The 12,650-nt window shown below is 35.0% G+C and overlaps 2 protein-coding genes across 4 annotated transcripts in view; one reads left to right on the forward strand and one right to left on the reverse strand.

Moving 5' to 3' along the window:
* Nucleotides 1-3,080: 3,080 nt before the first annotated feature.
* On the reverse strand, nucleotides 3,081-9,565 carry LOC124364398. 3 transcript variants are annotated; one of them, XM_046819843.1, is made up of 3 exons: nucleotides 9,363-9,565; nucleotides 7,316-7,468; nucleotides 3,081-4,046 (listed from the first exon to the last, which is right to left on the reverse strand). In XM_046819843.1, the coding sequence occupies exons 1-3, from the start codon at nucleotides 9,548-9,550 to the stop codon at nucleotides 3,986-3,988; spliced, it is 402 nt and encodes a 133-aa protein (XP_046675799.1). In that variant the 5' UTR covers nucleotides 9,551-9,565; the 3' UTR covers nucleotides 3,081-3,985. The 3 variants fall into 3 exon arrangements, with proteins under 3 accessions (XP_046675799.1, XP_046675798.1, XP_046675796.1); XM_046819842.1 differs by lacking the exon at nucleotides 3,081-4,046 and adding an exon at nucleotides 4,670-4,803; XM_046819840.1 differs by lacking the exon at nucleotides 3,081-4,046 and adding an exon at nucleotides 4,879-4,996.
* Nucleotides 9,566-10,574: 1,009 nt separating this feature from the next.
* The window catches only part of LOC124365406 (cilia- and flagella-associated protein 47-like), a 39,077-nt gene continuing 37,001 nt past the window's right edge, over nucleotides 10,575-12,650 (forward strand). The window contains exon 1 of the mRNA XM_046821386.1: nucleotides 10,575-10,676. Within this exon, the coding sequence (XP_046677342.1) occupies nucleotides 10,575-10,676 (102 nt within the window). The remainder of the gene's footprint in view (nucleotides 10,677-12,650) is intronic.

The following is a 12,650-nucleotide window of genomic DNA, read 5'->3' on the forward strand; positions in this document are numbered from 1 at the left end:
GCTTAGCAGACTTGCCATGACAGTTAGTTTTTAATTTATGGCTTCCCGACGCGTTTGAAGCGGCTAACACAGTCAGTCTCTCTTTGCTTTTTTGTGACCCGGAGCAGCTTTTTTCTCCCGTGAAGCTAGAGTTTTTTATGGCAAAGTTTTAAATTCAAACCAGTTTCATCACAGTTGTAAATCTGATCAGGTGTTAAATTTTTACTTTTAATAAGATTTTTTAACTTTTCACAGAACTGAACAACTGCCTCCGAATCCGCCGAAAGTTTCTCCCCACAAATTTCTAACTGCCTCACGCCATAACGTTTTTTCCAACGGTCAAGCCATCCTACACTTTGCCGTAAAATCTTCCTCACCTTCATTGATTTCATTGCGAAAGTACAATGCCTTTTCCTGTAAAATAGAGTCCGGAAATAGGACAAACCTTTGTTTCTTTGTTGACAAAACTATAAAAAATAGGGCCTCGCTTGTTTTTTCATACTCTGCTTTCTTTGTAGACTTCCGCTCATTCGTACACTTTTCCGAGCACTTTTCTGATGCAAATTTTTCAATTTTATCGCGATTCCTTTGCCAGTCACCAACTGTCACTTCACCAACTCCGTACTCGGCAGCTAATTTTTTTAACGTTTCACCTTTATCAAGTCTTTTTAAGAGCTTCTAGTTTTGTTTTTATCAGTACAAAACTTTCTTTTACTTTTTTTAACTCATAGTTCACTGTACAATGAACACATAAACACTTCAGAAAAATACTTTTTTACTAAAACTTAATATTTTAGACAACAAGTACTGTACGTTGTAAATAACAGACAGGTAAGCGCACTGCGATCGTAATCTAGAACAACCGTACCGCAGTCGAACGTGATGAACAACGGACTGATTTATTTTTAGACAATACGGGGCGCGATGTTCCGTGGCCTTGACAATAAATAGGGTGGGGGTGGGGCAGTGCAAATGAAGTGGCACTGATGAGTCAGGCTGCCAGCTTCTCCAAGTAGCCTAGCACTCAGTTTACAGACATACGCTCGAGTGTGTTGTACAAATATGTCAATATCACATTTTATTTTTTTTACACGTGTTGGCTCGGATTTAATGGAACCTCGGACTATTGAGACTCGAACTATCGGGACTCTACTGTATATATATATATTATATACACATGTGTGTGTGTGTGTGTGTCAAAAATACCATTGACTAATTTACATTTTCTGAAAAACTATAAGGTTTTGGATAATGAAGCTTGGCACAAAAATTCTTTATAGAGTTTAAATATGTTCTAAGATAGGATTTTGGAAAACTCAGCATGTAAATATGTTAAAAATTAAAAACTAATTGATGTAAAGCATGCTGTCTACTTCAATTTGAAGAAGTAGCTGACCTACTACTCTTCACTATATCTTATGCCATGCACTATCTAAAAATGAAATTTTCTACAAATAGTAGTATTTAAAGGTCATAATTGTGAAATCATCATAAAAATTCCCTCTTGTAAATTTTTTGAAAAATCCTTTTTAAATTTAATTATGCAGAGCAATATAGTATATGTAATGAAATAAGTGTTTAGTGAGATGTGTGGGAAATAATTAACCTCAATAACCCAAGAAATGCACAGAGTTTATGAAAGCAAATGCTCTCACCAGAATATTATTTCTGTTGCCTAATGGTAGAAATTTATTTTTTTGCCGTAAATATATGAATTTACTTTAACTTAAAACATTATTTGTTCTCACATTTACGAGATAGTCACAGTTAATTATAGTTTTGAGAAAATTGTAATTAATGTTTAGTTAGATTAGCAGCCAAGTTCTTGGATGGGGGAAAACTGCCCATTGGGCATTTAAGACTCTTTAACTTAAAACACTACTCCAATATGCAACATTTCAAAACCATCCAACTCAGCCCAAGTTCTTCCAGAATGTAAGCTGATTATCTGAAATTAGTTTATTGTGGCTTTGACCAAGGTTTGAACAGGACTCAGCAAGACATACATAGCTGCAAGTCAAGTATCGGGGATGACTGTTGCTGGTTTGTTAACACACTGCTGCCTGTAATACCCCAAGAAACATGCACTGTTGAAGATAAAGCTTATCTCTAGTCCTTCTACCTTGCCCATTGTTACAGTTTTATCTTTTGGGCGCACATTAGAGTACATCTTAATAGTGTCGTAACGGCTGATGAATTATCACACTTACTTCTAGTTATAGGAAATGGGAAGTCACAGAGGAGTTGGAGGATGGCACTGTAAATAATCAGGAAAGTCTACATCTCGTGATTGTTGAGACATGAACGATACGACACAACAACCAATTTTAATACAAACAATGCAACTTGCGACTCTTTAGTGAGGCTTAACAAGAGATTTTATTGCAATTAATTAGATTACCAACATCATATAAAGCAACTATTGCCCTAAATGATTTAACAAACAAATATTTATTTATATCTATTTATTAATCGTTTGGGTAAAACTTGTACGGTTTTACAAATAGCAAAACAAAACACCTTTAAGTAGTAGCATCCTATTTTCACCATTTGTTTATCCAAAAAGGTTTTAAAAGTGCAAGCAAGTGAACCTAGACATTTTGTTAAAATACAGAACAGTGAATTTTGTTTTTGTACAGGGCTGGTTCGAATAGGAGGTTTATTTGTTTGAGATTTCTTTTTATAAAGGATTATTCAGTGTGTGTTTAAGACCTGCCCTATTTTAAATAGATGAGACAGATATCTGCTGTACAAAATGTTTAATATATTATTTTAAAATTCCCCTACACCTGGTCAAAGCTAGTGAATAAGCTTTGTATTCTGAACTTCAGCATTATTTAATATTTTATTTTTTTAATTAGCGTATACTTGATCGTTGTTCGTTGGTGCATTCACAAATTGAGTTCAGAGTTTGCTGAACTGGAGAAAAAGCCTTGCACTCTGAACTTCAGTATTATTTGTTTTTTTTTTTTTAATCATATACAGTTGTTCAAATTTGAGAGCTAACTTCTATAGACACAGAAATGTGTACAGTATTTAACCCTAACCTGGTGCTCTAACTTTAAAATCTGGGCCAATAAGGGTTAATCATAATACTAACATTCATCATATAACATTATAATTCCATTAACAAAATAGATTTACTAACAATATATTTTATTTTAAAATATTGTCTGTTTAACCGTAGCCAAATATAGTGGATTGTAAAATTGTTGTTACATTTAAGCTAGTTTTCAATTATTTTATTTAATACTTACTTCTAGAGACCGACTGAAATGATGGTACACTTTACAAAACACTTACTTCATCGAATGGAGCTACATAAACTAAAATAGTGATAAAATATTTTGGAATCAGCCTAAATTCCTAATAACAAATAACACAAGAATTGGTATCAAAATGTTTTACTAAAGGCCCATTCTTAAAAACAACCACCCTATTTGAACATTATACTGTACATTATGCAAATCCCACAGGGACAGAATGCACTTCAAATTTTAACTTAATATTAATCTATGAATTTAAATTAAAAACATTTTAACCATCCACATTCCACTGTATTATAAAATAGAAGTGAACAGACCAATTTGTAGTTACATAACATTAAAATTTTGTGTGTATTCTTAAAATTGTCAGTCTTTAAGATTTTTGAACTGTATAATACGAGAAGAAATCTAAAAAGTAAAAACTCTGTACTGTAGTCTTGTATTTATTATTCTGTGACAAGGCTTGTAAAAGACATGTACAAATCACACTTTATTATAAAAAAATTCATAACGCATAGATTTTTCATGACAAATGCCAATTACAATAAAACTTAAGCTGATTTAAACGTAAACAATTTTTTCCATTTACTATCCCATTGGCATTCAAATGAAAGTGAATGTTATAAATATCAGTTTAAACTAGGACAAATCACACTATAATAAATGCTGATGAAAAATGAAGACCCTGCTTAGTTTCTCACTGGCGCTGACTAGCTGAGATGCTAGGAGACTGTCTGTGTCTACCATGCATTGAGGAACGTCTCCTCCAGAGTTGAGTATGAGGTTAGTTCGATACCCAGCCTGGACAGAACAACAAACAAAACTCAATGATTGTCATTTTGGATTTGTTCTCATCACATAAACAAGGAAGACCCTGCTTAGTTTCTCACTGGCGCTGACTAGCTGAGATGCTAGGAGACTGTCTGTGTCTACCATGCATTGAGGAATGTCTCCTCCAGAGTTGGAGTATGAGGTTAGTTCGATACCCAGCCTGGACAGAACAACAAACAAAACTCAATGATTGTCATTTTGGATTTGTTCTCATCACATAAACAAGGAAGGACCCTGCTTAGTTTCTCACTGGCGCTGACTAGCTGAGATGCTAGGAGACTGTCTGTGTCTACCATGCATTGAGGAATGTCTCCTCCAGAGTTGAGTATGAGGTTAGTTCGATACCCAGCCTGGACAGAACAACAAACAGAACTCAATGATTGTCATAGTGGATTTGTTCTCATCACATAAACTAGGAAGACACTGCTTAGTTTCTCACTGGCGCTGACTAGCTGAGATGCTAGGAGGACTGTGTCTACCATGCATTGAGGAATGTCTCCTCCAGAGTTGAGTATGAGGTTAGTTCGATACCCAGCCTGGACAGAACAACAAACAGAACTCAATGATTGTCATAGTGGATTTGTTCTCATCACATAAACTAGGTAGACCCCTGCTTAGTTTCTCACTGGCGGCTGACTAGCTGAGATGCTAGGAGACTGTCTGTGTCTACCATGCATTGAGGAATGTCTCCTCCAGAGTTGAGTATGAGGTTAGTTCGATACCCAGCCTGGACAGAACAACAAACAGAACTCAATGATTGTCATATTGGATTTGTTCTCATCACATAAACTAGGTAGACCTTGCTTAGTTTCTCACTGGCGCTGACTAGCTGGGATGCTAGGAGGACTGTCTGTGTCTACCATGCATTGAGGAACGTCTCCCTCTCCAGAGTTGAGTATGAGGTTAGTTCGATACCCAGCCTGGACAGAAACAACAAACAAAACGCATGTCATATTGGATTTGTTCTCATCACATAAACTAGGAAGACACTGCTTAATTGAAGTAGATTCAAATAAGTTGTGTTAAACATTTATTTAGGTTGTTTAATTTTCTTTATATGATTATTTGTACTTTTATTTTTTTTATAAGATTTTAATTTATGATGCAATTTGCAAGATGCTATTGTTCTAATCAGTCACAATAATGTCAGTAACAGTCCTTTTTAGTCTGACCTTGTCATATTATTTCTGTATTTCACCAAACAGCTGATACAAACACTATGTGCAGTGAAATATCAATCAGTTTTTCCAACCATCCAAATAGTATAATAAAAACTCAAAGAAAGTATAACATACATGATATTATTATATCAGTAAAATATTTACTGTACTTCAATTTGATGAAATAAAAAAATGGGTCGATGCATTAAAAAAATTGACTTGAACCCTACACCACACCACCTGTTGATATTGAAAATATTTTCATTATAATATTTAAAAACTAGAAAAAGTTTTATGCGGATTTCATGTAAAAAATGTTCCTTTATAGGTACTAATAAGAGAGCCAAGAGTATGAAAAATTTTACTATAAACAGTTTTTGACCACAAGTGAGCAACATAACTCATTAACTGACAACTTCATGGATTTGTTGGTCTTGTTATTATGCACAACTTTGTCTTTTTAATTTTTGCTCTATATATTATAGTTTCCAAGATCCCTTCAGTGTGCATAAAATTTGGAATACACTGTATACAGCGTATTGATTAAATATTAAGACCGGGTTTTAGTTCTGTAATTTAAGCTTATTATTATTTTAAGACAAGACACCATTTAATGTACTCTTGTGATACTGATGTATAAAGAATATTTTGATTTTACATATATTTGTCAATTGTTGTATATTTACAGAAACTTACTCATATAGATTCAGACATTAGATTCATGAAATACCAACTACAAACATTCTTGGACGTCCTTTTTGCTAGGTTAGAGAAGACCAAGTCAAGTCAATTAATCATGCCTATCAAACTCTATAAGTTACCATTAGCAGACAAGCACTTGCCTTTTTCCAATTGAAAAAGATTGCTTGGTTTTGTTTCTTTGAGCCTTTGAGACTGCCCTAAAAATATAAAAAATAAAAACACTCTATTTTAAAGGGTATTAGCAGAGGTTCAATGCAATAGCTATAACTAAATCTACCTAATACAGCCATTTCATAGATTATATAATGGTCTTCCCAGGTATATACTTTTTATCTGCAACCATATGGTCATATATCTGTATTAGTTTTATATAAAACATATTTCAAACTACAAGTAGGGCATAGTAAAGTTATAGATAGTAACAAGATAATAGTTTAAATACAGATGTAACCATGCATACATTTATTTTACAGAGGACATGTTTTTACAACTACACAAATTGTGAAGTAAACAAAAATTATCAATAATCTGGTTGTTTGCTGCATGACATCCTTGTCCGCATATAACGCAGCAGACTCACAGCAGTGTATGAACATTAGTGATGTGTCCAAGTTGAATCCCAATACACCAAATCTTCAACAAAGATTTTGGATTCAAAAACCGATTGACGGGATTAGGTGAAATCTCGCCAGATTTCAATGTCAAATCTTGTTGATCGTGTCTCAAATCCGAACCTTTTGTGAAAATTCAGTGGATTTGAGATTTGACTTCGACACATTACAACTCCATTCTATACCCAGCAGGGATCACTTCTGGCTGGTTTATACCTTCCAGTTGAACCCACCACTTGGCACAGCAAAAACCGATGTGTCACTTAAATCTGGGCAACCTTATGGATGCCCAGGAGCAGCACATCACTAATCGCAAATGTCGAGATTCTGGGGTTCATGGGCAATTCGATAGGTCTAGTCTACTATGGGAGATAATTGTTGGAGTTGGTGGGGTTTGTTCTCTAACCTCAGAGGTTCTTGCTAGCCTCAACAAGGGTGTGCCACCCCTGTCTACTTTGACTGGAGAGGCTGGTTCAGAGCTGGCCTCCCCTTCTTCCGGGGAGACATGACTTTGAGATGTAGTGCCCTAATTCTTCCTCATGGATCTCGATAGGAGGCGGCCCCTACTCCCTTACCTTACCCATCCTGAATATCCTGTCACTCCGGAAGCAGCGCAAAGGTTCTTACAGGACTAAGTGCAATTTATAAGCTTCTTGTCCTAAGAGAACAAACAAAAACTCCATTCTATAGAATCCTTTTGTGTACTAAACGACGTACATCTACTCAAATTCTGCAATTAGTTATTAATACGAGAAGCTGTACTCACTCTTTGAACCCCAAGGCCAGTTCCTCTACCTTGGATGGATGGCACACAATGGTAGTCCGTGAGATGGACGGATCGAACAGCTTTTTCACGTACTTGGGGCCTATCCGGCTAAGATCCTCCATCGTCACCTTGTCTATCTTGTTCACCAGCCATCTGTGTCACAAACAAATTCCTCTTTTTATTCTGCACATGATTGTAAATACTTTAGTTAATGAGATAAGACAGATCAAATGGCAGTTTCATGTATTTAGCATCATCATCCGGAATAAGACCTTACATCATCACCTTCTCTATCCCTGTGTCACAACAAACAATATCTGTTATATTGTTTAATTTATAGAAATTTTAAGTTATTAAATATAATAGGTTTGCCGACAATATGAATATTATAAAATTATGCATTTTATTTTCATATTTTAAAATGTTAGCATTTGATTCACACATACGTCTAAAGAAAAGAAATGTAGAAGAGAATGACTTTATTACATATTAGGTTGAATATAGTTTTTTATGGAAAAAATCTATACTTAATATGAATTTAGTATTATAGACAGTTGCATAAACAACAATTTATTAGCATTGGGGCACTAAATGTAACTGTTTCAGAAGTGAAGTTTGTATGGATTTAAGTCGAGTTCCTTGCAGTTTTAAACATCAGTCCATAAAAAACAGAGCGGTTGCACAGCTGGTAGCTAACTAATGTAACCACTGAAATATTAGATTGATTGGAGGTCATGCTACCATCTGGACTGTACAAAGTGTTTTATAATAGTTTTACATGTCTGTATGAAACAACAAATGGACTAACAGTAATTGTAGCCATTTCTCATGACTGTGACATGTGATATATCTACTGATATGACATACAATGGTTGTAAATACTCATTAAGTGTTTACTATTGTTTGTAGTGTTTATTTTAATTCTTATTTGTATAAACGTCTTAACCCTGGAAGTGGCAAATGATTAGTAATAGTCATTTTAACCCTTTTACATCATGGGCATATACAACAGGCCTGGTCATAGTTGGAAAATAAACCTCTAAGGCCTCTAACCCTTTACATGCTATGTAATTATATTTTCTGATTTTTATTTTATTACCTACACTGCATTCTGTACAAATGTATGTAACTTTTTATAGGATATAAATTTTACAATATTGAAATACAATATTTAAACAGCTGTGACTACAGCATCCTGCCTGGTGTGGCCTTTATGGTTTTGTTTATGTACTATACATATTTCTATTCTAAGCCAAATTATTATTGTAGTCTATAAGAAATATCCATATTCTACTTATAGTTAAAATTAAAATTTGTCTTGGTTTTTATTTCTTTAAATACTCTTTTTTTTTTTCATATATACTGCAAGTGCTCAGTGCATGTTAGTAAACAAACATATTAAATTCATTTAACATTTTCTAAACGCCTGTGACTTGTAATAACATGTAGTATAATCAATGTGTCAATATTGGCAATATTATATTTGTAAAGATATTGTTTATTTACAAAAAAAAATGTAAATGCCATTTTGCATTGGGTTGAGATAGAAAGCTCTAGTTTCCACTGTTCTTCTTTTATCAAGACCTATCAAATGAGGTGTTACTTAATGGGTCTTTACATTTTGAGCCACCACCCCCAAAATCCCATTTTGGAGAAATAGGCAAAGCTGTAACAGTAACTAAAATGTTCACTTCCATTTCCTAGAAGGTGGCCTGACGTCCATCCCTCCATCTTTATCCATCAAAAGCTAAACAGAATGTATTCATACTTTTAAATCACACTGTGTATATATATATATATATATATATATATATATATATATATATATATTTAGATATATAGTTTAAAACATATTATAAACAAAAACTTGGCTGAAGTTTTTTATAAAAATATTTTTAAAGTAAGTTCAGGAAACGTTTTCTAGTAAAAGCCTGCATTTTACAACTAAAAACCACAAAGTTGAAGTTAAATTTACACATGGAATAACACGCTCAAACACATGGAAAATTTGAAAATTAATGAAATAAAACATATTGGGTAGGATCACCTGTTATAATCATGGTCAACATGTTTGAAGTATGACAGCAGAGACTGGGCCACCACATCTCCTATGCTCTTCTCTCTTTCTATTATCTCGTATATGAGTGAGCTCTTCGCGGAGTCAAACAATGACTGTTCCCACGTAACGTCATCTGTCAGCTTCTCTTCCTGAAACACACCACTGACTTGTCCCATTAATTATCTACATTAGCGTCTTAACTAACAGCAGATGACCAAAAACAATTTAATTTTAACGGGATGATTAGAACTTATAAACAACCAAAAAATTATTTATCAGTGATAACCATAAAATCTGGTAATACATTTTTTGTTTGTACCTAAAAGTTATATAGCAATGTAATACATTCAAGAACTACAAAGTTCCTTTTTTAACAGTTTTTTTGTCAGAGAACTGATTAAAGCAAGAAAGAACAATTTAAACCCTTATAGTGCCAGGGTCTCCCGTAACGGGAGACCTTATATACTTCCGAAAAGTGCCGAGTCTCCCGTACCGGGAGACTTCGTAAATAATTTATTATACAATAGTGTCATATGTTTACTGGTTTACACTACATTCCAAAAGCTTCATGGATATCCAAAGTGTACAAAAAAAATATTTTTCCTTTGTACTGTGGGCAGATGACGTGCTTGTTTTTTATTTGTGTTCAGCTGTTTTGATACAACGACGATTGCAGTGGCTGTTTGTGTGTTGTGTTTCGTTCTTGTTTATCTTGCTTGAGAGTTTTCAAGTTTTTAGTGCTGCATTTGTAATTTCAATCCGAAAAATGGAAGATAGTGATATTAGAAAAACTTTTGGAAGAAAGTAGTGTTATTTCAATTGATTGTTCATATAGCCAGTCAGTTTTCCCACACTACGTCATTGGTGATAACCAAAATCAACAATTTGGAAGAGACAACTCCAGTGCTAGTTGTAATGCAAAATTTGGATCCCGATTTTGAGTTGAGATCTGAAAATACCATTCCTAGTAATAGTTTAGGCCTTGTGTGTGACAATATTCAAGTTGTTAACCCCACTGAAAACTTCAACAATGTGCCTAATGTGAGTGTTTTTGCTGTTAGTAATAACCCTATCTCTGATTTTCAATCTAGTGACCTAGACTCTTCGTGTAGTTATAATAGTAGTCATAGGCCAAAAAATAAAGTCCCAGAAGCTCCGTCAAAACAATGCAAAAAGAAATTCAAGCCAGAACTAACTAAAATGCCTTTTTCTGACTATGAATCACCTAGTGATCCTCCTGATGACTCTGATTTGGACAAAGACTATATCCCGTCTACTGACAATGAATCTACAGATGTGCCGGTCAAACCCAAAAATCATCTTCCTAAAGGTACAGGTTAAACGTAAATTACCAGCATTTTCTACTCCTATAAAAAAACCAAAGGAATCGTTTTGTAAGGGTTCAAATTTATACCCCGTTTTTTTTTTTTTTTGTTCTTAAATGAGAAAACGTTTATTTTGACAAGTAAATGTGTCGTCGTCGTAGTCCTTCCATTATAAGGAGTTAATTTGAGGTTAGGGAACCTCTCTACTCGGGGCAGGTGCAGTAGCCGGAACTCCGATGTAGCCGCTGCAGCGTCTGCCGACAGACTGACGAAAACGTGTTTCTGCGCATGACCGGCTGGCGGTCTACTTATACAGCCGACCCGACAAGGGACAGGGAGTTTTTTGCTTGCTAACGTCGTGGAGTGGAAGCCAATTCGAGGAGAAGAGTTTTCGCTTGCGGACGTCGGTTTATGAAGTCTGAAGTCGAGTCGAGGAATACGAGAGCCCTGTACGAGAGAATACGCAGTCGGCATATATCGTCTTTTGGTGAGTCACCCCGAATTGTAATCATTAAGGGAATTTAAAAACAGTACGAATATTGAATGTTGAATATAAAAACTAGTGCTGATTCGTTAACCTTGAATTCTACGGAATCTTTTGAAAAATTAATAATTCGGTGCGTAGTATAGGTTATTTCGTTCAGTGACAGTAGTGTATCTATTAAATATAGATTCTATTACCTTTCACTACCTGTCCTAGTTTGCAAACGCGTATTTTGCATCCTATAAGCCGCGTAGGCTTGTTATCCTATTCCTAAAATTAATAATTCAGTGCGTAGGATAGGTTAAGAACCAGCTTATAGGTTATCTCGTTTTAGTGGACAGTAGAGTATCTATTAAATATAGGTTATATTACCTTTCACTACCTATCCTAGTTTGCAAACGCGTATTTTGCATCCTATAAGCCGCGTAGGCTTGTTATCCTATTCCTGAAATTAATAATTCGGTGCGTAGGATAGGTTAACAGCAGCTTTATAGGTTATTGCGGTTAGTGACAGTAATGTGTATATTCACTGTAGGTTCTATTACCTTTCACTACCTTTCCTAGTTTGCAAACGCGTATTTTGCATCCTATAAGCCGCGTAGGCTTGTTATCACTATTCCTAAAATTAATAATTCAGTGCGTAGGATAGGTTAAGACCAGCTTATAGGTTATCTCGTTTAGTGACAGTAGAGTATCTATTAAATATAGGTTATATTACCTTTCACAACCTATCCTAGTTTGCAAACGCGTATTTTGCATCCTATAAGCCGCGTAGGCTTGTTATTCCTATTCCTGAAATTAATAATTCGGTGCGTAGGATAGGTTAACAGCAGCTTATAGGTTATTGCGGTTAGTGACAGTAGTGTGTATATTCACTGTAGGTTCTACTACCCTTCACTACCTGTCCTAGTTTGCAAAACGCGTATTTTTTATGCATCCTATAAGCCGCGTAGGCTTGTTATCCTGTTCCTAAAATTAATAATTCGGTGCGTAGGATAGGTTAAACAGCAGCTTATAGGTTATTGCGGTTACTGACAGTAGTGTGTACATTCACTGTAGGTTTCTACTACCCTTCACTACCTGTCCTAGTTTGGTAAACGCATATTTTGCATCCTATAAGCCGCGTAGGCTTGTTGTCCTATTCCTAAAATTAATAATTCAGTGCGTAGGATAGGTTAACAGCAGCTTATAGGTTATTGCGGTTAGTGCCAGTAGCGCATCTATTCATTATAGGTTACACTACCCTTCACTACCTTTCCTAGTGTGCAAACGCATATTTTGCATCCTATAAGCCGCGTAGGTTTGTAATCCTATTCCTAAAATTGATAATTCGGTGCGTAGGATAGGTTAAGACCAGCTTATAGGTTATCTCGTTTAGTGACAGTAGAGTATCTATTAAATATAGGTTATATTACCTTTCACTACCTATCCTAGTTTGCAAACGCGTATTTTGCATCCTATAAGCCG

The sequence above is a fragment of the Homalodisca vitripennis genome, chromosome 6 (assembly GCF_021130785.1).
Source record: "Homalodisca vitripennis isolate AUS2020 chromosome 6, UT_GWSS_2.1, whole genome shotgun sequence".
Classification (NCBI taxonomy): domain Eukaryota; kingdom Metazoa; phylum Arthropoda; class Insecta; order Hemiptera; family Cicadellidae; genus Homalodisca; species Homalodisca vitripennis.